Source organism: Oncorhynchus gorbuscha, linkage group LG01, assembly GCF_021184085.1.
Source record: "Oncorhynchus gorbuscha isolate QuinsamMale2020 ecotype Even-year linkage group LG01, OgorEven_v1.0, whole genome shotgun sequence".
Lineage (NCBI taxonomy): Eukaryota > Metazoa > Chordata > Actinopteri > Salmoniformes > Salmonidae > Oncorhynchus > Oncorhynchus gorbuscha.
In genome coordinates this window covers 83,375,641-83,399,778 of record NC_060173.1, presented here as the reverse complement: position 1 = coordinate 83,399,778, position 24,138 = coordinate 83,375,641, and the positions used below count along the sequence as shown (strand labels likewise).

Sequence of the window (24,138 nt, the reverse complement as noted above, 5' to 3'; positions counted from 1 at the left end):
GGGATAAAAACACAGGTCGTGGTCGTTAGGGAGAAAGTGTTTTGGTTATACTATGAGAACATAAACAATGCCTACCAATGAAAGCCCATTTAAACACTACTACGTTGTGGCATCTCAAACAGTATCTCGTCTCTCTCTTACAGGTAAAGACCTTTTTGGTGCAGCGCCTTTCGATCCGTTCACCTGTGGGCAAGCCGACTTCCCCCCGGATATCCAGTCCAAGCTGGACGAGATACAGGTGACTGCATGTCTGTGAATGATCTTAATCTATTATAAAGGTTTGGAGAGTGGACCTCCACCCTGGTGGCGGGGCCCCTACCCTCTCAAGTTGATAAAGTAGGAGAAAAACCCCTTAAAAGATTTGGATGAGTGCTAGAGAGCTCATATTTGTTTACGCCCATTCAGCATCCCTCTTAAGCCATAGACCCACCATGTTCTTTAAGAATTGACATGTACAGTTGAAGTCGGAAGTTTACATACACCTAAGTTGGAGTCATTAAAACTTGTTTTTCAACCACTCCACAAATTTCTTGCTAACAAACTATCGTTTTGGCAAGTCGGTTGGGACATCTAATTTGCGCAGGATTATTTCACTTATAATTCACTGCATCACATTTGTAGTGGGTCAGAAGTTCACATACAAGTTGACTGTGCCTTTAAACAGCTTGGACAATTCCAGACAATGATCTCATGGCTTTAGAAGCTTCTGATAGGCTAATTGACATCATTTGAGTCAATTGGAGGTGTACCTGTGGATGTATTTCAGGGCCTAACTTCAAACTCAGTGCCTCTTTGCTTGACATCGTGGGAAAATCAAAAGAAATTAGCCAAGACTTCAGAAAAAAAATTGTCAACCTCCACAAGTCTGTTTCATCATTGGGAGCAATTTCCAAACACCTGAATGTACTTTGTTACATTTACATTACATTTAAGTCATTTAGCAGACGCACTTATCCAGAGAGACTTACAAATTGGTGCATTCACCTCGTTCATCTGTACAAACAATAGTACACAAGTATAAACACCATGGGACCACGCATACCGCTCAGGAAGGAGACGCATTCTGTCTCCTAGAAATGAACGTACTTTGGTGCGAAATGTGCAAATCAATCCCAGAACAACAACAAAGGACCTTGTGAAGATGCTGGAGGAAACAGGTACAAAAGTATCTATATCCACAGTAAAACGAGTTCCGATATCGACATAACCTGAAATGCCGCTCAGCAAGGAAGAGCCACTGCTCCAAAACCTCAATCGTACAGAAAAATTTGTGGGCAGAACTGAAAAAGCTTGTGAGAGCAAGGAGGCTTACAAACCTGACTCAGTTACACCAGCTCTGTCAGGATGAATCGGCCAAAATTCACCCAACTTATTGTGGGAAGCTTGTGGAAGGCTATCCGAAACTGAAATGTTTGACCCAAGTTAAACCATTTAAATGCAAACAACTTGCTACCAAATACTAATTGAGTGTATGTAAACTTGATGAAATAAATAAACGTTGAAATCATTCTCTCTACTATTATTCAGGACATTTCACATTCTTAAAATAATGTGGGGATCCTAACTGACCTAAGATATGGAAGTTTTACTAGAATTAAATGTCAGGAATTGTGAAAAACTGAGTTTAAATGTATTTGGCTAAGGTGTATGTAAACTTCCGACTTCAACTGTAAATGCATGGTCAACCGTCAGCATGGTCAACTCCTCCATTATCTCAGCCAATCATGGCTAGCCAGGAAGGATCCTGTGTTTCTCCCTATAAAGCTCTTTCTCCTTGGCTGAACTAGGCCCATGATTTAATTTTTTATTCATATTTACGCATCCCATACAAGTTTGTAATTAAGGCACATGAAAGTTCACTTCTTCAAGTAGGCATCTCTGCAACAACAACACAACCCTACTGTGAAGTAGGTACTAGCGTCATCTGCCCCCGTCGGGCAGGCGTGTTACATTTATCACTTTAATCTAATCCTCATTCACTTCTCTATATTCCTTATGGCATATACTCTAAGGATTTTGTAACATCATCCAATGGGATTTTAGGGCTTGAGTGGAATATCATTCTAGATTTTAGCTATTTCAAAGCTGTTGTTACAAATGATTAGTTGTCACTGATTGATTACAGGTGCAAAAAATATAAAGATTTGTTGTCACGTCATCGATGCAAAACTACACCTGTTAGTAGTTGTGTTAAGGATGCATTGAATAGGCATGTTGGGCTGTTTTTTAACACATTCTGTTGCACCACATGAATAGATACTTTTGTTAATTATTACCATAGTTGGAGCACATCTTATCTGTAATTACAAATACAATGTCTGTTTGAACCGCAATGCTCCTGTCTTATTTCAAACTCTTTATTTTAACTGCAATTGCACTTTGGGAACCTAGAATCCAAATGCAAATTGCTATCTGCAAACCTTTACAATAACCTTTCTGCATGATTAACTCGTTGGGAAGTTCATGGGATGCTACTGTACTTCCAGTAGGAGGCAATAGTTTGCTGCTAGGCATCACTTCTTTCTTCTCCTTCCTGCCTTTTTCTGTCTTAACTCTCTGTTTCCATATATTTCTTGCCCCTTTTGCTGCAGCGTCAGAGATGGTTTGTACCTTTACACTATTTTGACCCATAAGAGCCCTTCTTGTGGCTGCCGGTACTGTGACTGTGACCTTGTCATCGTGAATGAATGTGTTCAGTTTGACTCTGTTGTGTACTCTCTGCATATACAGTCCGTCCGTAAAGTACACCCAGCAGGCTTTTTGAAACGTCACCCTTTCATAATGCGTGCACATCTTTTTGTATGGAGTTGAAGTTACATTTGCCTGCAAACAATGTGATTGATATCCTTAACCTTGTTTTAACTTGTATCAAGATGATGCATATGTGTTAAAAGCGGTTGGCTATGGAAGTTTTACTTTTCTCAGTCAGTTCTCTTTTATTTGATCTTTCGTGTCAACGACAAAATATGAATAAATAACGAATCTGATATATTATAATACTGCGTTGGGTGTACTTGGCTGCAGCTACTATTATCTTTCTCCATCATTTTGCAACTGAAAATGTGTGGCAAATGTGAAATTGCTTGTCAATCCGTGTCATCATATTTGTGTTACTTGTTGTCTCTGGAACATTCTAGGGTAACATAGGGTCAGATTTATTCATTTATACATACATAGGTGATACAGATTCTTGTGTACTTTGTGGTGATGATGTTTCTACATTTATTTAGAGGGATTTGGACCAAAGCTTCCTCAGAACTTGTCATTTCTCGGACTGCTTCTGAAAAGAACTTGGGGCATTCTAGATTTCATATCCCCTAACCATTATTCTGTAGACTTTGGATGCATGCTATTTTGGATCAAACAAGAATAACAACTTGGGGCCAGTATGACTCTAATGTACAGAGTCTTGGTTATACAGCTCCCCAAGACTCTTGCATTGTCTCTCAAGTTTGCTGATTTGAGAAACGTTTTTATTGGTTATATCGACCACCTCCGTTTGTTATCTTTCCTCCTTTAGAGCAGGTTGACATGGGATAGATTCTTTCTAACAGCCATTCTTCCCCTTGTTTTACAGGAGGGGTTCAAAATGGGACTAACCCTAGAGGGCACTGTCTTTTCTCCTGACCCACTAGACAGTCGCTGCTGATGCCAAGTAGACATGTTGCTTTTACATACTGTTAAATCATTTGTATTAAAAGTGCCAGAATTGGGTCTAAAAGTCAAGATGTCAATGTTCTTCTCATCTTGAGGTTTATATGTATTTGCATTTGAATTTGGTTTTAGAATAATCAAAGGTATATTCAAGTCTGATATAGAAAGCACTATTTTTGTAAGAACTCACATGGGAATGAGTAGTTTTGAGACCTCTTGCTTGTACAGGCAATGGTGGGTGTAAATAGTATGTGCAATGGTACACTCTGTGGCCGAATTTTCTTATGTGTAGAATCAGTTTTATTGAATATACACCACTTAGAACGACGCTGTTAGCACATTCTTATTTGTCTGTCAGACATGACTTGCTGATCATCAAGACACGTAAATGTGGTCAGTCTTGTATTAACACTCATATACCAAACTCTCAGCTTGCCCTTCATTTGACATATCTTCTATGTTCTTTTTACTCATATGTATCTTTAGTTAACTGTAATTCTCATTTATTCTGATAGTTTTGTCCGGACATCGGATTTAATAGTTTTCCTGTCTTGTTAAACATTTAGGTATGTATTGCCGTTTATTTACTTTCTTATGATATGTCAGTATCCTCTTGCACCAGAAAGCACTTTTGGAAAACCTCTGTCCATATACAGTACTATATACTTATTTTACTTTGTATGCCATATGACTTTGCTGTTACAGTTATTAAAGAAAACATTACGGCATCAAATATCAACACTCAATCATTTTTTTTGTGTGATACAATGATTAAACATGTATTTTTTTGTGACTTTAAAATGTTATGCATTTAAAAATGTATACATTTGATATGTGAAAGTCTGCGGGATTAAGTGTGTTGGGTAACACTTTACATTCAATTTGTTACATAGTATCTTTGTAATGATATTACTAAAGTGCTATGTAACAACATATTAATGTTAACGCTTGTATACATACTTATAAGACTCGATGAGCATATCCATTTAGGACATTCTTTCCTTCACTCTTGGCAGCCTCTCAGTCACACAGTTGCCTCTGTTGGTAGTCTTATTAATTATGTATAAAGTATTGTATTATGCCAGCTTGATTTGAAGCTTCTGTACCCCATCAAGAGCTTGGGGTGAAGAGAGTTGCTGAAGCATGAAAGACGAAGGAGAGTTTCGCGTTTTGAACACTTCCATTGGTCCTAACTTGTAAGCTTTGCCCTTTTTGTGTGCTTACTGAAAAAAATGAATTATATAGGTATAAACTGTTTATAGTTGTAAGCGTCAAAAGGTGAGCCGCGGAAGATATTGTTCCAGCTTCCAGCGACATTCAATACTAAAGAATGACTGATAAACAAATAAACTTTGAAATGAAAACAAGCAGAACAAAATCATTTCATTGTTTATTTAAGTGGATGAAACTGACTTGATTCCAGGATAGAATATCTTATTGATCTGCCTCGGAGATGGACCTATGAGCCACCAGAATATTTACAGTTTTGAAATATTGAATAAATACTATCATTATGGTAAGTTACCTCAAACAAAGAAAACAGAATGTTGATTAAGGGGAAAAAATGCAATTAAAAAGAGACATGAAGCAACAAGACAATGGACATAATACATTTATAATTACAAAGCTAAAAATATGTTCAGTCCATGTGTACTCTACCTTTAGCAATATTTAATTTATCTCTGTGCAAACAAATTACTTAGTAAATGCAGTACGGCACGGCTTTACCTAAAAAAGTAGAACCGTAGCTAATTAATGTGACAAGAAAAGAGCTTTGGGGATGGACAAGCTTTTTGTTTAATTTGTTGCAGAGCAAAAATACATGAAGCAAATAGGCTTTTCATCTTATTGAATGTCTCAAAAGCTGCTATAAAATAAGACTAAGAGAAAGTGGCTTAAAGGGCAACATGCAGAAAAAGTCATTACGCACTTGTAGTGTTAAAATGATCATGAATTTGAAATAGAACACACTCAGTTTTAAAATGACCACAGATTCATTTTAAAAAAGGAAATTCTTCTTTCACAATCACCACACTTTTCAGGAGACACAGATTCCATCTCTCCATCTTTATTTTTAGCCGCAAGCCCTATCCTGTACCGTAGCTGGTAGAGGAGCACATGGTCAACACTTACAGACAGCACCAAACCTGTGGCATCCCAGTTTGTGGCGACGAGGTAGCTAACACTGAGGAATCGACCGTCTGGTTCGATCTTTAATTTGTATTCAATGGAGTCAGTACAGAGTTGATAACTTGGATGCAGACATCAGTTGTATTAAACTCGTTCTGTTCTGGAAAGAAAAAACAACCATGTGTGCCAATGAAAGCATTTTAGCTGAATTAATTTCCTCAATAGCACCATAAATGTACATTTGACATTGAAAACACTTCATACATTTTTTTTAAACGAATTATGTAACACAAGAGGTTAGGAAATCTAAGAGGTGGAATTAACCATTGTAGTTATATTCTTACAGAATGAAACTCTCATCTTATGAACAGCAGTTAATGACTACGTTTTTGGTAAAGCATTCATATTTGTCAAGGACTTTTGGCAGCTTTTTATCTACGTTCCATAAAACCTAATATTGTATCAATGCACTGGATCTTGGCATGAACTAAAGGTAATTACAGATGAAACATGCTCATACTATATTTCTCAAGTGCAAGCAACGTTTCTAAATGTGGCTTGCTTGCTCTTTATTTCTCCCAAACATTCATCTAACGTACACGGGGCGAAAACATATAGACTACGATGGTGTAAAGGTTGGAAAGGCACAATAAATATCTTGCTACGGGGCGAGAATAGTCCACCAGTACTTGTATGTACATGGCTGATCGGGTCAGCTGTCAGTTCAAGAGTCTCTGGATTCTCTTCCATGCATCCCTGTTGTTGTTGGCTTTTATAGGAAGCAAACCGGCCCAATATCGATACCAAACTCCTGATTCGAACCACCGATGTCCACAGGGGCCATGTCCATGATTGGTAGTCTGGCTGTTTTCTGTGTCCTGTACTCAAACACTGTCTTGCCCCATTTGCCATTGGATTGCTTTAAAGAGAAAGAAATTACAGAGGTTCAATTAAGATCTCAGGAAGTCACTGTTTCCAGTGAGGACCCATCCTTACCAAACAAATATGAATAAATCACGTGAAAAAAACTTGGTTTTCAGACTACCACAGATGTGTGAAGTTTCACACGTATGTTTTTTTCCCTCATGTGGAAACTCCCCCTGCAACAGTGGAATCATTGCTACTGCAACATGTTAACACCATCTTTTCACATGTGAGGAGAATAACATTATTTCAACCCCACATGTGAATCTGTAATTCAGTAAGAGTTTTAGAGTTTTCTTACATCTTACAACTGAAAGAAAAGTATGTTCACATGTGAAAAACAATCACGTGGAAGATTTTCACATGTGAAAGTGTGATTTGCACATGTTTTTTAAAATGTGAAAATGCAGTTAGATTTTCATGTGAATGTGAATGTTTTTCACATGTACTACTGCATATCCGATTTCCACATGTGAAAGTTTTTAACATGTGAAGCCGCAAATTTCACATGTAAAACTGCAATTGTGTGAGGTGAAAGCATGTTATTCTCTTCACATATGAACAGGTTGTGTTAACATGTGAACTCTAATTTTAATACATGTGAAAATATGGTTTCACATGCTAAATTTAAACTCAACATGTAAAAGCAGCCATTTCACATGTGGAAATACAATTACACATGTGAAACTGCATATTTGACATGTTTTTTTTGTAAGTAAAGATTGAAATGTTTCAGGAAACAAACTTAAACTGCCGCAAAACACCCATAGAAAATACTCACTCCACAACTGTCCTCCACCACGGTGTATCTGAAGCGGTTGTTTCCCTCTGCCTTGAGCTCCAGGTCATTCGACCCCTTGAGGATGACTGCTTTCTTTAGGTTCCCAGTCGCCTCATCCTTGTAGCCCACTGTGTTCTTGCAGTGGTAGGTTATGGTCTGAGAAGCCTCTTTGGAGAGCAGACGGATGAATGTCATCTGGACGGTGACCGAGTTGGCAGGTTGATCTTTGTTACCATAGGTGAACTGCAAAAACACAAAAAGAGGAAACAAAAAACAGCGGCAAATGATGAACTCACTTTTCAGATACATTTCAATATGATGTAATCAACAGTTATCGGTCATGTCGTAGTTATGTACATGTATCACATTTACATAGCAAATATTATCTGTGATTGTCAAATGTGTGTCCATTGCTAGATTTAGTCTTCAGACTTGCTTCCCAAGAAAGCTAAGGTAACTGAGCTAAACGACTACCGCCCTGTAGCACTCACTTCCGTCATCATGAAGTGCTTTGAGAGACTAGTCAAGGACCATATCACCTCCACCCTACCTGACACCCTAGACCCACTCCAATTTGCTTACCGCCCAAATAGGTCCACAGACGATGCAATCTCAACCACACTGCACACTGCCCTAACCCATCTGGACAAGAGGAATACCTACGTGAGAATGCTGATCATCGACTACAGCTCGGCATTTAACACCATAGTGCCCTCCAAGCTCGTCATCAAGCTCGAGACCCTGGGTCTCGACCCCGCCCTGTGCAACTGGGTACTGGACTTCCTGATGGGCCGCCCCCAGGTGGTGAGGGTAGGCAACAACATTTTCACCCCGCTGATCCTCAACACTGGGGCCCCACAAGGGTGCATTCTGAGCGCTCTCCTGTACTCCCTGTTCACCCACGACTGCGTGGCCACACACGCCTCCAACTCAATCATCAAGTTTGCGGACGACACAACAGTGGTAGGCTTGATTACCAACAACGACGAGACGGCAGGGAGGAGGTGAGTGTGGTGTCAGGAAAATAACCTCACACTCAACGTCAACAAAACTAAGGAGATGATTGTGGACTTCAGGAAACAGCAGAGGGAACACCCCCCTATCCACATTGATGGAACAGTAGTGGAGAGGGTAGTAAGTTTTAAGTTCCTCGGCGTACACATCACAGACAAACTGAATTGGTCCACCCACACAGACAGCATCGTGAAGACTGAGCAGCAGCGCCTCTTCAACCTCAGGAGTCTGAAGAAATTCGGCTTGTCACCAAAAGCACTCACAAAGTTCTATAGATGTACAATCGAGAGCATCCTGTCGGGCTGTATCACCGCCTGGTACGGCAGCTGCTCCGCCCACAACCGTAAGGCTCTCCAGAGGGTAGTGAGGTCTGCACAACGCATCACCGGGGGCAAACTACCTGCCCTCCAGGACACCTACACCACCCGATGTCACAGGAAGGCCATAAAGATCATCAAGGACAACAACCACCTGAGCCACTGCCTGTTTACCCCGCTATCATCCAGAAGGCGAGGTCAGTACAGGTGCATCAAAGCTGGGACCAAGAGACTGAAAAACAGCTTCTATCTCAAGGCCATCAGACTGTTAAACAGCCACCACTAACATGGAGTGGCTGCTGCCAACACACTGACTCAACTCCAGCCACTTTAATAATGGGAATTGATGGGAAATGATGTACAATATATCACTAGCCACTTTAAACAATGCTACCTAATATAATGTTTACATACCCTACATTATTCATCTCATATGTATATGTATATACTGTACTCTATATCATCTACTGCATCTTTATGTAATACATGTATCACTAGCCACTTTAACTATGCCACTTTGTTTACATACTCATCTCATATGTATATACTGCACTCAATACCATCTACTGTATCTTGCCTATGCCGCTCTGTACCATCACTCACTCATATATCTTTATGTACATATTCTTTATCCCCTTACACTTGTGTCTATAAGGTAGTAGTTTTGGAATTGTTAGCTAGATTACTTGTTGGTTATTACTGCATTGTCGAAACTAGAAGCACAAGCATTTTGCTACACTCGCATTAATATCTGCTAACCATGTGTATGTGACAAATAAAATTTGCTTTGATTTGGCAAAGAAAGTATTTTTCCTCAGCAATACTGCACTACCATATCAAATACTTTTATCCCATAATTTTGGTGGAATGCATGGAAGCAGAATTCCCGCAGACTTCCGAAATTAAACCACTGAAGGGGAACATTTGAATACCCAGTGATCCAACAGGTCCCAGAGCAGTTTCCTTTCTAATTAGAACGTTAATCACAGTAATAAATTATTATTGTGGTGAAAAATGGTCTTACTTGTGTTCCTCTATTGATATCAGCTCCAAACCACACAGGCTTCTTCCTTGAGGTGCCCCACCATACTTTCTTAGGTATGCTGGCGGGGTTGGCTGAAATGCAAGTTTCTCCCGTCTCCATATTACAATGTACTTTGATAGCATCCTCTGAGCTTCCTTGGTTTGGATCGACCCAGTATTCACCTGGAATAGAGAAAGAGAATAATGTCCCATCTGCCCTGGTCTATTGACTTTTTTTTTACCAAAGAGATGTTTCTAATGTGATTTTGGAATCCTTAGGGGTAGAAGTTTTGCCAAAATACACACCACCCCACATCACATGAAGCAATGGCTGCATGATAAGACATGGTCTGAATACTGAAAAACTACCAAAAGAAAACACCTCATTGATGGACTTCCCTTTGCCTCATGGAAACAACAACTCACCGCTCTTCTTCAGTGGGTAGCACTGCTTCAAGTCCTCACAGGTCCTAGCCGGGTGCTTCCTGCTGCCGTCTGGGCTTTTCATGCTGTCGATCTGGCTGCTGAGGGCCTTCAGAGTGGCCTGAACACCTGGGTCCAGCTGCTGAGTGGCATTGCTGTTGGGCAGGGCCTCATCCTCATTGAACTCTGGAGGAGGGGGGCCAGCATCATAGTCGTGCATGCCGCCAAATAGGTCATCCATGGCAGCTGTGGGGGGTCCGGGAGGCCCGGGAGGACCATTGGGACCAGGCTCTCCGGGAGGTCCCTGCAAACCAAAGAGTTATGGTAAATAGAGAGTAATTACAAGGTGTGAACAAATGTGTTTTGACATTATGTGCCAAATGTTAATGCCGTTTGCGCCGACTTCCCAGGAAATGTCCATATAAGTTGTCCATGTAGGTGAAATGATTTTGAAGTGGAAATTTACATGCCTCAGGTCCGATTTCGCCACTAATTCCACGGGTTCCAGGAGGTCCCATTGGTCCAGGTTGTCCGATGTACCCTTCTTTTCCCGGGGGTCCAACTGGTCCAGGGGGTCCCTATTATATCATACCATGATAAAGATCCATTATAATGAAACAAATACATTATGGTTGACAACATGGGCCATCATTTAACAGTCTGACATGATACCTACTCTTTGACCGCTTGGTCCGATGATTCCTGATGCTCCCTGCTCTCCTGTTGTACCCTAAAAATAAAGGAGTAAATAATGAATATTGAGATTGATATCAACTTAAAAGGGTACACATACACTCATTGTTCAAAACATTAAGGACACCAGCTCTTTCCATGACATAGACTGACCAGGTGAATCCAGGTGAAAGCTATTGTGCAACTCGATATTAGTCCTTAATGTTTTGTACACTCACTGTATATAAGTTCTACTCAATTAAAGAGAAGTATTTATTTATAGTATTTATATAAGTAAGATTTGACATACAGGTGGTCCAGGTAGACCCTGCAATCCGGTGAAACCTCTGTGTCCTTTCTGTCCTCTATCTCCATGGTCTCCGAGGTCACCCTTATCACCCCTTGGTCCTTGTGGTCCCTGTTGTTTCGAACGACACCATGCAATCACATTTTATGGGACGTCCAATGAAAAACGAGAAAGCTCATTTCTGTTTGTGGTTACGTGTCACCATACAAATATGCAAATGGCCAGTTCTTCCACGAGTCAAGCCTAATGCTTTAGTAGTCAAAAACCACAGCGTGCTGTGTTATCATTTCTGTGACGGCTCATTTCTATTGGATTTTGAATATGTTTGAACATTTAAAAAAACATTTATTGGTGGTTTAAGCATTAAAGTAAAATGAAATGTTAACCTTTATACATGTATATGTTTATGATGGTCTTACCGTTAACCCTCTCTTTCCTGCTGAACCGGGTGGACCGTTTGGTCCTCTGGAACCCTGTGTATGAATAGGATACCAACATGAGTTAATTAGATATCTATATATATTTTTTAAATGTTTATTTAACCTTTATTTAACTAGTCAAGCCAGTTAAGAACACATTCTTATTTACAATGACAGCCTTATGCCTGTATATAAGGAACATGTACACATTGTCAGGACCCTTTTCTTTTCCCATCTTATCTAATCTTGGGATTCTCATGTATTGACAAGGAAATTCCTTACATAAATGAAAAGGGCATATTACGTACAGCGTCTCCTCTCTTTCCAGAACCACCGGTGGCACCGACTGGACCTGGAGTTCCTGGTTGTCCTGGGGTCCCAACCAGACCCTCTGGACCATGGTCCCCTCGATCTCCCTGTTGAAATCATCAAAATCAGAACCATAAAATGTATATGCTACAGAAGGTTGTAAGGCATTTGTCTTGCTGTTTCAATACGGTTGGTCAAGCACAATAAACAATACGAAACATTCTGGACACGGTGTTGCACCTACCCTTTGACCAATGACTCCATCTTTGCCTGGCGGCCCATCAGATCCAGCAGGACCCTGGAGGAAAACAACGTATTGTGAATAACTACTGTAACCTGTACGAAATATGTGAGGGATAAACAAGGAGGGGCTTTCGCGTTCTATGGAAAATAATGAACGACGTGGAAGGTGTGTTCCATGGCGCGCTGGCGGACAGGAACAACCTTCCACGGAGTAGCATTGTTTTGATTATCCCTTTTATACCATGGCTATAATTTAACATATTTGCCGCTAGAAATATGTTCATTTTCATGTAGAAATGTGAACATCCACTAAAGCAGCCAGCAAATGTACTATGGTAACCAAACAAACATACTTGCTAGTTTAGCTAACTAAACCATCAGTCCTTGCATGCTACGATGAAAATCGAATTCAACAATGCCAATAATGTTTTAAATTCGACTTTTGTTTTCAAAAGTAGCTCAAATAGAAAATGTAAGAATGAACTATAGCCATTGAATTCGACCATGCTGATATACCATGCATTATCGGGAATTATGAACTGGGTGGTTCGAGCCCTGAATGCTGATTGGCAGACAGCCATGGTATATCACACCATATACCACGGGTATGACAAAACATTAATTTTTACTGCTCTAATTACGTTGATAACCAGTTTATAATAGCAATAAGGCACCTCAGGCATTTGTGGTATATGGCCTCAGGGGTTTGTGGTATACTCCGCGTTGTGTCGTGCATAAGAACAGACCTTAGCCGTGGTATATTGGCCATATACCACACCCCCTTGTGCCTTATTGCTTAAATAATTCACTCTCTAGAATTCCCTTTTAGCCAATCAGAAACTAGTATTCGACAATGCCATGGTATAAACTCTCTTACTGCTAGCAACAAGAGGACAAATAGTGAAGTGAAAAGTTTTGGCGAAAAAAAATGTAAGGGGGAACTTACATTGGGACCAGGATCACCACGAGGTCCGTTGGCACCAGGAGAACCGACCGGGCCAGTGGGGCCTTTGTCTCCCCCAGGTCCTGCAGTCCCCTGTTTTCCTGGAGGACCCTACAAACACCACAGGGACAATGGAATCATGAGGAGCACTGTGTAACATGCAATGTGGACGCAGCTCAGATTGCGGACACATTAGTGGGATTCAAACAAATGTGTAGAAATCAGAACATACTGCTGGTCCTGGAAGTCCCAGCATTCCACGTTCTCCCCTCTGACCAGGAAGACCCACAATGCCTCTCTGTCCTGTTGTTCCGGCTGGACCTGGAGGTCCATCAGGACCCTGTGGAAACAAATCCAGTTGTTATTGTCTAGATATTGCTATGTAACAGGGTTGTGGTCAATCCAATTCAACAAGACTCAAACTCCAAATTCAGTTCTGTTCATGAATTGGATAATTCCTGATATTTTTGTTTAGGTTTTTGGATAAACTATTATACAGCAATGTGTTTCTGCACAAACAATTCCTGAGGTGTACTTTTATGTTCTAACCTGGCATGAACACATCCGATTCAACCTATCAAGGACTTGGTGATGTGCAGCCCTTGGGATTCTCCCAGGAACGGATTGAGAAACATTGTTATTCAGCAAAACGTAATAGTTTACCGTGGGTCCGTCTTCCCCAGAGTCTCCTTTGTCTCCTGAGCCCCCGGCTGGTCCAGGGGGGCCTCTTTCTCCTTGTCTTCCAGGGGATCCATTCTCTCCACGAAGGCCAGGAGGACCCTCTTTCCCAGGGGAACCAAGGGGTCCAGCCTCCCCAACTGGACCCTGTTACAAAGAGAATGTTGTTTTGTTCCTGTTGTTTTTGTTCTTTATCTCTGAGAACAATGTGAAGTGTGTAAGTAATGATCAGTGGTTATCATTTTTGTATTCAATAGCGAGTGGCATATTGAAATGATAGCTGGTGGCTACTTCCAAATTGATACATTAACCAATAGAACCAATAGTGGTTTGATGATTACTTACAGTTGAGCCTGGTGGTCCAACCCTGCCTGCAGATCCAGGGAAACCAGTGGGGCCCTAAGAGTGAAAAGATGAGAAGATCTACATGGTTACCATTTATTACATGGCTATATACTATCTGTACCACATGTGTCAATACCTGGGCACAATCCTGTCACAGTCCCAAGAGGCTTTAGTCATAATTCATAACATGAACTTACAGGTGCACCCTGGGTTCCTCTTCCACCCTTCAGTCCAGCCACACCGAAAATACCCTGCGGAGAGATGAAGATTGCTGAATGAGATAGTTCCTCCTGTTTAGTCTGTTGTCTGATAATGTAGCGCAAGATAATGCAGTGTGTTAACTCACAGGAGGTCCATGGGATCCAGCCAAGCCCTGAGGCCCTGGAGAACCAGCATCACCCTTCTGACCAGGCTCTCCAGGCTCCCCCTTGACTCCTGGTTGACCATCAGGTCCCTGTATATGGACAATAACACAACAAGCCTGAGAGCTGGAATCGGCCCAAATTCACTACTTTTCTTACTAGAAAGCACAAAAGGGGGTCTAAGAATATGAGATTCTGAAAAGCATTATAGAAATTTGACAAATTATTATTATAACGTGATACAGTATATTGCATGCAGTACAGATGTAGCATCTTAATTTGAGCCACTTCTCTACAGCAGGAAAATAATCCTAAGGCAACAGGAAATGTGAATAATTATGTGTATTATAATTCATTTTTGTAGGGGTTGATACATTTTTCATAAGGGAACATTTGTCGCAGGAAGGTTCTCCTGCAACAGGGTGCTCAAATTAATATCCTACATCTGCATGACATGATTTGTTATGATCACTATGACTCCGTTTGTCGTCTCATATGCATGGGTTACAGAAAAGAATGACTTACGGGTGGTCCACCAAACCCAACGGGACCAATAGGACCAGGTTCACCACGGGGTCCCTGGTGGAACAGAATATAAATAGAGCATTACAATGCCATAATACCTGATATGATCGTTTCAAGGTAAATGTGTCATTGTATGCTTTAATACTCAATGTCCAGTTGTCCACTCACAGGCATAGCTCTTGATCCATGAGGCCCGGGAGGACCTTTAGGTCCAGCTTCTCCCTGCAATTACAACAAGTTTTAGTTCTACTGTAACAACAAAAGATGAACTAACTAATCATTTTTAGCTTTTGGCAAACTATGTCTTTACCTTTTCACCGCTAGGTCCATTGGGTCCGGGTGGGCCGAGAGGACCAGGAAGACCCTGAGGTGAGAAAACATATTTTTAGGGCAAATACATACCATACCATTTTTGACTCATTTTTGACTCGTGCAATGAATTGAGCAGACAATTGTTTCTCTGACAGAATATGCAGCAACATGTTTCCAAACGGACTTTCACTGTAACACTCCCCTGTAGAATAACTCATCCAAGAAGTGTCTTATTTTTTATTAATTTTTTTACAACCCTTAAGTACAGATAACTTATCCTGTTCCGACATAATCACTGCATGCCAGCAGTGCTTGATCTGAATGCACAAGCTTGGTGAGGACCTGGGGCAAGCACTTTTCAAACGAGACAAATCTGCTTTCTGTCTTCACATGATCAAGACACAAAACTATTTGTTTTAGGCCAGAATAAGAAACCAGAATAAGAAGTGACAAAATCTGTGTTAGTGTTACATTGAAGTGAAAGAAGTCACGTGTAAATTTGACTCACTCTTGCTCCATCATTTCCAGGTGTACCTTCTGATCCCTTCTCTCCACCAGACCCCTAAATGATGGAGAATGTCACGTGTCAAAATCTGACAGTTAATATTATTTATTGTTTTCTCATATATATATATGCAATTGTTTACTTCAACCCCCATTAGCTACTTGTTATTTTAACAATAGCTACTTCTTGGGGTCCACACATACAAATACAGCAAGATGGAAACAAAGACACTGAGATAGATATACATCCTCTCCCATGGATGTGATAGGACGAGAAGCTGATGATGCAGTGTGTGAATACTTACTCTGTCGCCTTTAGGCCCAGGAGAACCAGAGATCCCTCGCTCGCCAGGCATCCCCTGAAGACCAGGAGGGCCTAGGTCACCAAGACTACCAGTGGGACCAGGACTACCCTTTGGAGGAAAAAAAGCAATGGGTTCATATTCATATTTCCAGACTTAAAAAATCCAATACACATAACCCTCCATAGTGGCTCCATATTACTATATCTCTATACATGGACAACAAATACCTTTGGTCCATCGGGTCCTGGTGCTCCGGGGATTCCCTTGGCTCCAGCCAAACCGAGAGGTCCGAGTTCTCCTCTCTCCCCTGGGATTCCACGCTCTCCCTGTTAGGCACAAAATGTCTGTCAGTCATGCTGTGTCTACTGCAATACTACATTGTATATATGTGCAATATATTCCAATATATATTGATATTAGTAAAATTATCAATGTACCCTTGGTCCAATCTGGCCAACAGCACCTCCTTCTCCAGGGATACCCTAAACAAGATAAAGAAATTCATACTCCATCGTCATGATTTCACAAATTAGTATTGCATCCAATGAAATAGAGGATCTACAGTATTTATCTCATTAGATATATACTTCAGCTAATTCAAACAATGCAAGTGTTCATGAAACTCACCAGATCACCTGGTTTTCCTGACTCTCCAGGAGGGCCTGGGGGTCCAGGTAATCCCTAATACACAAAGGCATATACACTTTAGATGACGACAACAGTGCCCAGTTGATTCAATCATCCCTTATGAGTTACAATCTTTGTTGCCACTTTCAATGATCAACTGCTGCTTGTGAACAACATCCATGCATCTATGACAAAATCCAGAATAACCTACCTGGAAACCATTCACTCCAGGTGGTCCCTGTTCTCCTCTTTCACCTGCAACGCCCTTCAGACAAAGAGAGAATCAACATTTGTTGAAGAGTATGTTATGAGAGAGTATACTTTACAAATCAGATGTGCAGTGGTGTTGCATAATATTGACTGATAGGAAAATGCTGTACCAAAATGTTTAGTACGAGATATCAGTCATAACGACAATCAGAGAAAAACAGTTGATTTACCGAAGGGCCAGCGGGACCGGCAGGGCCAACTTCCCCCTCTTTCCCAGGAGGACCCTAGAAAGGAAGTGATCATTAGTAAACGTCCTCATGAACACAATTTTCCCCATAAACACATATGAGGTCAGAGGTCATTTAGTGCTCATTGACATCCGTACTCACTCTTTGTCCTGCCACTCCCAGAGATCCTTGTTCTCCTGTCTTCCCTGGGTCTCCCTATGATTTGAAAAGACAAGATGTCATTCAAGTAATCATGAGGAGAAAGGAAAAGTTTGATAGCAAGATATCTTGAGAATGTTAGAACTTCCAAGGTTCCTTACGTTAAAGCCTTTTGGTCCAGGTGTTCCCATGGTTCCTGCAGGACCTCTGGTTCCAATCGACCCTGCTGGTCCTGGGCGGCCATCTTCTCCTGCTGGACCCTTCAGACAGAGGGCACGAAAACAACTCTTACCTCTGTCTGTTCATTCAGTGTTATGACTACTGATACTAATGGTCAAACTTCGAAAAGAGGTATTCTCCGGTCATTGATCACCTGACAAATAGCCTGTCGGTCTAAGCCTTGTTTGTGTATCACTGAAAGCATTACTTTTTAAGAACACTTGCTGGAGAGGTGGCAATCACTGAGTGCATTACCTTTTTCTCTACAGTTGTTCAGCTCTGACCTAAATTGGATGTGTGTAAACACTCTTTTGTCAACCTTACCAGTGGTCCGGGTTTGCCCTCTGCTCCCTGAACTCCTGGAGTGCCAGTCAGACCCTACAAAACAACAGACAAAATTATGAGCCTCAGAAACAAAGACAACAATCTTGGAAAGCTATTCATGATATCTTCACATTACCCGTGCGCCTGGGAGGCCAGGTTCGCCAGTGCGCCCGGGATCCCCTCCGGAACCTTTAGGCCCAGATATGCCAGAAGGTCCACGATCTCCTTGAGCACCCTTCAGGAGAAACATATTAGTGAATTAGGTTCGGGCTGGGGCTCCTGTCCTAAGAATCCAGTCTAATGACCACCGATGTAGCTGTAATAGATCTCTGTCTGTACCTTAGGCCCAGGTAATCCATCAGCACCAGGGAAACCTCTGTTACCAGGAGACCCCTGCAATACAAATGCCCATCCATATATGAAATGAAGACACATACGATACACCAAGATTACATCTATGACACAATATATTTTCTGCACAGGTTTGAGGATATCAATGTCAGCTAAATCAATTGGATTATGAAGTGGGATAAATTTGAGATCCATCCTGAGAAGTCTTAAGTTACAGTCACTGACCTAAATCCTAATCATCTAGAAGTGTTCAGGAATAGAGGCCAACGGTAGACTCACCCTCTCACCAACAGGACCAGGTGGTCCTAGTGAGCCAGAGTCACCCCGAGTTCCTCTCTTTCCCTCCTCTCCCTGCGGCCCGATTACTCCTTGGGAACCAGGGGGACCCTATGAATCAAAACAAACTATATGTAACATTTGTTTAACCATCTCAATACACTTTGCTCCAATTATGACAGTGTCTGAATTTCATTCAATGGGAAATGATGAGCGTGTAGACATCCATGTATTGTACAATATAACACGTACTGTACATAATAGTATTAATATTGTACATATTCTCTGTGAATGGTCACATATTATTTGGGCTTACAGGTTCTCCTTTGGGTCCTGCCTCTCCTTTGTACCCAGGTATACCAACATCTCCCTGAAAAAAAGACGAGAGCCATAAATATACTGTATCACTATAGTAGCATTTTTTTCTGCACCGGAGATAATGTATAATGTATCATAAAATGAAAATCAATTTTACCATCTTGTCAATCAGTCAAACAACTGTTCTGCAGTAATGGTACATTAGTTAGGTGATCTGGGCCATATTATCTGTGCTCTGGTAAAGTCATGCATGCATGTCATAACATTGACAGTGTATGTATACATCTATATGGTACATGAATGAATGGACCTCCCATGAGTAGAAAATTACTTCTATCCAAAGTAAACGGATGCCACATTACCAGTTGACCTTTGATCCCAGGCTGTCCAGTGCTTCCCTGAGGTCCGGGTGGACCATGGGGGCCGAGGTGACCCCCGGGACCCTGCACACCCATAGTACCCTACAAAACAACAAGAATATTTCTCAATAGACATCAATATTGATCGTATGAATCTAGGTATGCTATGTGATAATACAATTACGTTATAATATACGTACCACTGGACCCTTAGTACCTGGCCCCCCGTCTGTTCCTGAAGGACCCTAAATATAGAAAATATATCATGTTAAAAGTACAGCACAATGATGTTTAACAAAGAGAGTAGGTGTTATAAATAAGACCCTTACTTGTTGGCCAGTAGATCCTGCCCTGCCTTGGTGTCCTGTCTCGCCCCTCTGTCCCTGTTGCCCCTCGGGCCCCCGCACTCCTGTGGCACCAGGTTGGCCCTGGAGAATAGAAACAGAAATCCTCATGAGTCCATTTTATGTACATACAGTAGTCCTACATTACCTTATTATTTAGCTACATACTGTATGTTATTAGGTTTCATTTACAACATATTGCATACACTGCTACATATACAGCCTCAGAAGTTACTATTTAAATCACATTGATTTGAACATGTATTGAATACTTAATGTTCTACTTGATAGTCTACAGTACTTGCCTTCATTCCTGGAATTCCTGGATAACCTGGGGGACCATTGATACCTAATGGACCCTGCAAGTATAATACCAGAAAATTGAATTAACGAATAGCTCAAATGCTGTATTATATTAGTAGCAACTGCAGGCCAACTTACCATCGGACCAGATTTACCAATGTTCCCAGGAGGACCTTTCATTCCCTACAATCAAAAAAATAAATAATTAATTGGATTCACACATAATACAATCTACAATTACAATTCTTGTAAAGACATGCATCGGGAATTTGTATCATGTACACTTGTCAAATACATCAAATAGATTTGAAAAAAATAATTGAGGACTTGTAATGGTGTGAGTGGATGTAACAATATCTTGTTATCTGGAGTCATTACATTTATACTCTTGTATATAAAAATGAGCAATACAATTGAGAATGATATTAACCTTAAGATCTAAGTAACATAACTGAAAAAATCCCCATCAAAATCCGACAGTTTAAGCTAGAGATATTTTTTGCATGGGCTGCGTCTCAAGGATCCACCACATCCACCTATGTCGGCCTTCTGCATCTGCTTTGGAAGGTGGTCGAGCTAAAGTGGTGTTTGTCAGACCATGAGGCATCCCGAAAATCGGTCTTCTCACTAAAACGTCTGTGGCGTCCCAACAGACCACTCTATAGATGAGACTCTCACAAACATGATGGTGTTCTTCACTTTGCTCTCCGACCCCACAAGCCCTACGGGACTTGACTAAAGTCTGTAACACTGATGTGCCAGCATCCAAACCGTTTGGGCTATGAACTGAAATAAACCCACTGTCGAGAGAGGAAACTCTCACGAACAAGATGGCGTTAAACCCCCCCCAACTTTAAGTGTTCTCCTTCTTACCGGCACTCCATTTGCTCCTAAGCGACCTCTCTCCCCAGGCATGCCTCTAGGGCCCTAAAAGGAGCAATTAATCATGATTACTTTTTGTGTGACAGAGCAATAAACATATGAATGTATTGACAAAATTACCATGAAGCAATAAACATATAAATGTAAGGAAAAAGTACAAGTTGAAAATAGGTGTTAAATGGCAGAGAGTTGATAAACTAGGACTAGTCCTGCAAATACCAAAAGATGCTGCAAACAGACCCATGTTATTATTCTACTTGTATTTATAAGGGGGATCAACTGAGACCAACGTCTCATTTGCAGTAGAGCCTGTTTTCAATACAAAGGAAAAAAACACACATACAGTGCATTCGGAAAGTATTCAGACCCCTTGACTTTTCCCACTGTTTTTACATTATAGTCATTACATTACAGTCTTACTCTAAAATTGATTACATTTTTTTCTCATCAATTAACACCCAGTACCCCATAATGACAAAGCAAAAACAGGTTTTTGTTTCTACAACTTGACCAGGCCATGAGGTCGAAGCAATTGTTCGTAGAGCTCCTAGACAGGATTGTGTCGAGGCACAGATCTCGGGAAGGGTACCAAAAAATGTCTCCAGCATTGAAGGTCCCCAAGAACACAGTGGCCTCCATCATTCATGAATGGAAGAAGTTTGGAGCCACCAAGACTCTTCCTAGAGCTGGCCGTCCAGCCAAACTGAGCAATCGGGGGAGAAGAGCCTTGGTCAGTGAGGTGACCAAGAACCCGATGTTCGCTCTGAAGGAGCTCCAGAGTTCTTCTGTGGAGATGGGAGAACCTTCCAGGACAACCTTCTCTGCAGCACTCCACCAATCAGGCCTTTATGGTAGAGTGGCCAGACAGAAGCCACTCCTCAAAAATAGGCACATCACAGCCTTTTGGAATTTGCCAAAAGGCACCTAAAGGCTCTCAGACCACGAGAAACAATATTATCTGGTCTGATGAAACCAAGATTGAACTCTTTGGCCTGAATGCCGAGATTCATGTCTGGAGGAAACCTGGCACCATCCCTACGGTGAAGCATGGTGGTGGCAGCATCATGCTGTCGGGATGTCTTTCAGCGGCAGGGACTGGGAGACCATTCAGGATAGAGGAAAGATGAATGGAGCAAAGTAAAGAGAGATCCTTGGTGAAAACCTGCCCCAGAGCGCTCAGGACCTCAGACTGGGGTGAAGGTTCACCTTCCAACAGGACAACAACCCTAAGCACACAGTCAAGACAATGCAGGAGTGGATTCGGGACAAGTCCCTGAATGTCCTTGAGTGGCTCAGCAAGAGCCCGGACTTAAATCCGATCTAACATCTCTGGAGAGACCTGAAAATAGTTGTGCAGCAACGCTTCCCATCCAACCTGACAAAGAATGAGAGGATCTGCAGAGAAGAATGGGAGAAACTCCCCAAATACAGCTGTGCCAAGCTTGCAGCGTCAAACCCAAGAAGACTTGAGGCTTTAATCGCTGCCAAACGTGTTTCAACAAAGTACTGAGTAAAGGGTCTGAATACTTAGGTGAATGTAATATTCAATTTGTTCATTTTTAATACTTTAAGCACATTGCACTGTTTATTTTAGACAGCCAACATAAGTATATCCAAAGGTAATGTACAGTACAGGCATGGCTCCTCATCATGGGCTGCATCCATATAGTGCCTTCCAATGCTTGTCTCCTTTCATTCTTCACTACACTATGAATAATCTAGACTGGTCAAAGCTAACACTAGGTAGGCATCCACCATTTTGCTTTAACCTATCATATCTTTTGTGAACTGTGCAGACGGAGAGGAGTCTTCCAATGAACCAATAGATCCTTATTAATTTAACATCACAATAAGGTTCAGTGTGTTTTATCAGTGACTGCATAAGTTGCTAGTACACAATACTGTATATTTAAAATATTTTCCACTTACCATAGGGCCAGGTGTGCCAATCGGACCCGTGGGACCTAATGCACCCTAAGAGATCAATTACAAAAACATTGCATTCATCAATACATGCCTTTCAAAACGTTACAGTATGCATATACTTAATATATACTGAACAAAAATATAAACACAACATGTAAAGTGTTGGTCCCATGTTTCATGAGCTGAAATAAAGAAAAGAGCCCAGAAATGTTCCATACGCACAAAAAGCTTAGGTTCTGTTTATATTATACACTCATCTATATCATATCTATGTGAATATCACTGACATATCATGACAAGAAATGACTATGATGTCAATATGAATCATCAAAACATAGCGAGCGAGTTATGTATATAACATCGTATAGAGGCTGTACCTTGGATCCTACAGTTCCAGTTTCACCTCTTAGACCAATTGGACCTGTGTGACCCTGAAACAACAAAGTGTATTTCTCCATTAGTGGACAATAATGGCGTGACACATGAGTTCACAGTGAGGTTCTTTGAATGTTTGTTGGGGGTCATACTTACTCTATGGCCTTTCAATCCGGGAGGCCCAGGTGTCCCTGGAAATCCTCGAGCTCCCTGAAATACATGGTATTTTAGTACAGTGTCAATACAGTATTCCAGTCATTTTAGTCATAATTTCAAGTTGAACACTTCCGTTGTTATATATAACTTACCGCTGATCCAGGGAATCCCATCTCTCCAGAATTTCCTGATTTTCCTCCTTCTCCCTAGGATCATAATAAGTTAGTAACATGGCCATTTGCTATGTATAAAGTATGATGTTTCTTACACATCATGCTTGAGACCACACAAGTCGTGTTCATTCCAAATGGTCCTGGTTAGTACACTTCCTATCTAGCATGTTCACGTCTTTCAAGATGGTTTCTGTTGGGAAGCATTTCCCACAACACAACAGACTCGTGAGGCAGACGACATTACCACGAGCCCACTAAAACCATGTCTTTGATACGCAGGGTGGCGCCAGTACTTCGGCTGAACAGAGATGAGCGTTTACTCACGTCTTCACCCGGCTTTCCCGGTGGCCCTTCAGGTCCCCTTTGTCCAGATGTACCCTGCAACAGAAGAGAATTATAAGACCTTTGAATAAAGGGGTTATACATGCTTATGACAAGCCCTACAATGCATTAGAACTGCATCATCATTTATTATACCTGTCTGCTTTGTGAAAAGTGTGACCAGGAGATGAAATGGTCAACATAAACAGTTGCTCAGAAATTGTGTCCACGACAATGTATGCCTTCTGACATTCTACAATCTGTCAGTTGTGTGTTGTTTGAGAAGATGAATGTGACTACTGTGGTGCCAACATGATTCAAGGTGTTATTCTCATAGTCACGTTGTTGAGAATTGTTGCAACAGGGAACACCTGACTGGAAACATGACATGTGACAAG

General features: G+C 41.3%; 2 protein-coding genes across 4 annotated transcripts in view; one reads left to right on the top strand and one right to left on the bottom strand.

Moving 5' to 3' along the window:
- The window catches only part of gulp1a (GULP PTB domain containing engulfment adaptor 1a), a 37,923-nt gene extending 33,530 nt beyond the window's left edge, over positions 1-4,393 (top strand). For 2 of the 3 annotated variants that reach the window (XM_046362768.1, XM_046362757.1), the window contains 3 exons: positions 144-238; positions 2,592-2,602; positions 3,578-4,393. In XM_046362768.1, the coding sequence (XP_046218724.1) occupies positions 144-238; positions 2,592-2,602; positions 3,578-3,599 (128 nt within the window). In that variant the 3' untranslated portion in view covers positions 3,600-4,393. The remainder of the gene's footprint in view (positions 1-143; positions 239-2,591; positions 2,603-3,577) is intronic. The other variant, XM_046362750.1, reaches the window with a different exon arrangement.
- A 638-nt stretch (positions 4,394-5,031) lies between these two features.
- Positions 5,032-24,138, bottom strand: part of col5a2a (collagen, type V, alpha 2a) — a 60,649-nt gene continuing 41,542 nt past the window's right edge. The window contains exons 10-53 of the mRNA XM_046362739.1: positions 23,744-23,797; positions 23,399-23,452; positions 23,247-23,300; positions 23,093-23,146; positions 22,719-22,763; positions 20,781-20,834; positions 20,046-20,090; positions 19,910-19,963; positions 19,590-19,688; positions 19,461-19,505; positions 19,264-19,362; positions 18,900-18,953; positions 18,587-18,694; positions 18,296-18,349; positions 18,093-18,191; positions 17,957-18,010; positions 17,575-17,673; positions 17,417-17,470; positions 17,258-17,311; positions 17,029-17,082; positions 16,818-16,871; positions 16,628-16,672; positions 16,418-16,516; positions 16,191-16,298; positions 15,890-15,943; positions 15,380-15,433; positions 15,238-15,291; positions 15,070-15,123; positions 14,529-14,636; positions 14,380-14,433; positions 14,183-14,236; positions 13,823-13,984; positions 13,392-13,499; positions 13,163-13,270; positions 12,218-12,271; positions 11,973-12,080; positions 11,665-11,718; positions 11,249-11,356; positions 10,943-10,996; positions 10,737-10,844; positions 10,270-10,570; positions 9,845-10,026; positions 7,490-7,732; positions 5,032-6,703 (exon numbers count right to left, since the gene is read on the bottom strand). Coding sequence (XP_046218695.1) covers positions 6,557-6,703; positions 7,490-7,732; positions 9,845-10,026; positions 10,270-10,570; positions 10,737-10,844; positions 10,943-10,996; positions 11,249-11,356; positions 11,665-11,718; positions 11,973-12,080; positions 12,218-12,271; positions 13,163-13,270; positions 13,392-13,499; positions 13,823-13,984; positions 14,183-14,236; positions 14,380-14,433; positions 14,529-14,636; positions 15,070-15,123; positions 15,238-15,291; positions 15,380-15,433; positions 15,890-15,943; positions 16,191-16,298; positions 16,418-16,516; positions 16,628-16,672; positions 16,818-16,871; positions 17,029-17,082; positions 17,258-17,311; positions 17,417-17,470; positions 17,575-17,673; positions 17,957-18,010; positions 18,093-18,191; positions 18,296-18,349; positions 18,587-18,694; positions 18,900-18,953; positions 19,264-19,362; positions 19,461-19,505; positions 19,590-19,688; positions 19,910-19,963; positions 20,046-20,090; positions 20,781-20,834; positions 22,719-22,763; positions 23,093-23,146; positions 23,247-23,300; positions 23,399-23,452; positions 23,744-23,797 — 3,762 coding nt within the window. The 3' untranslated portion in view covers positions 5,032-6,556. The remainder of the gene's footprint in view (positions 6,704-7,489; positions 7,733-9,844; positions 10,027-10,269; positions 10,571-10,736; positions 10,845-10,942; positions 10,997-11,248; positions 11,357-11,664; positions 11,719-11,972; positions 12,081-12,217; positions 12,272-13,162; positions 13,271-13,391; positions 13,500-13,822; positions 13,985-14,182; positions 14,237-14,379; positions 14,434-14,528; positions 14,637-15,069; positions 15,124-15,237; positions 15,292-15,379; positions 15,434-15,889; positions 15,944-16,190; positions 16,299-16,417; positions 16,517-16,627; positions 16,673-16,817; positions 16,872-17,028; positions 17,083-17,257; positions 17,312-17,416; positions 17,471-17,574; positions 17,674-17,956; positions 18,011-18,092; positions 18,192-18,295; positions 18,350-18,586; positions 18,695-18,899; positions 18,954-19,263; positions 19,363-19,460; positions 19,506-19,589; positions 19,689-19,909; positions 19,964-20,045; positions 20,091-20,780; positions 20,835-22,718; positions 22,764-23,092; positions 23,147-23,246; positions 23,301-23,398; positions 23,453-23,743; positions 23,798-24,138) is intronic.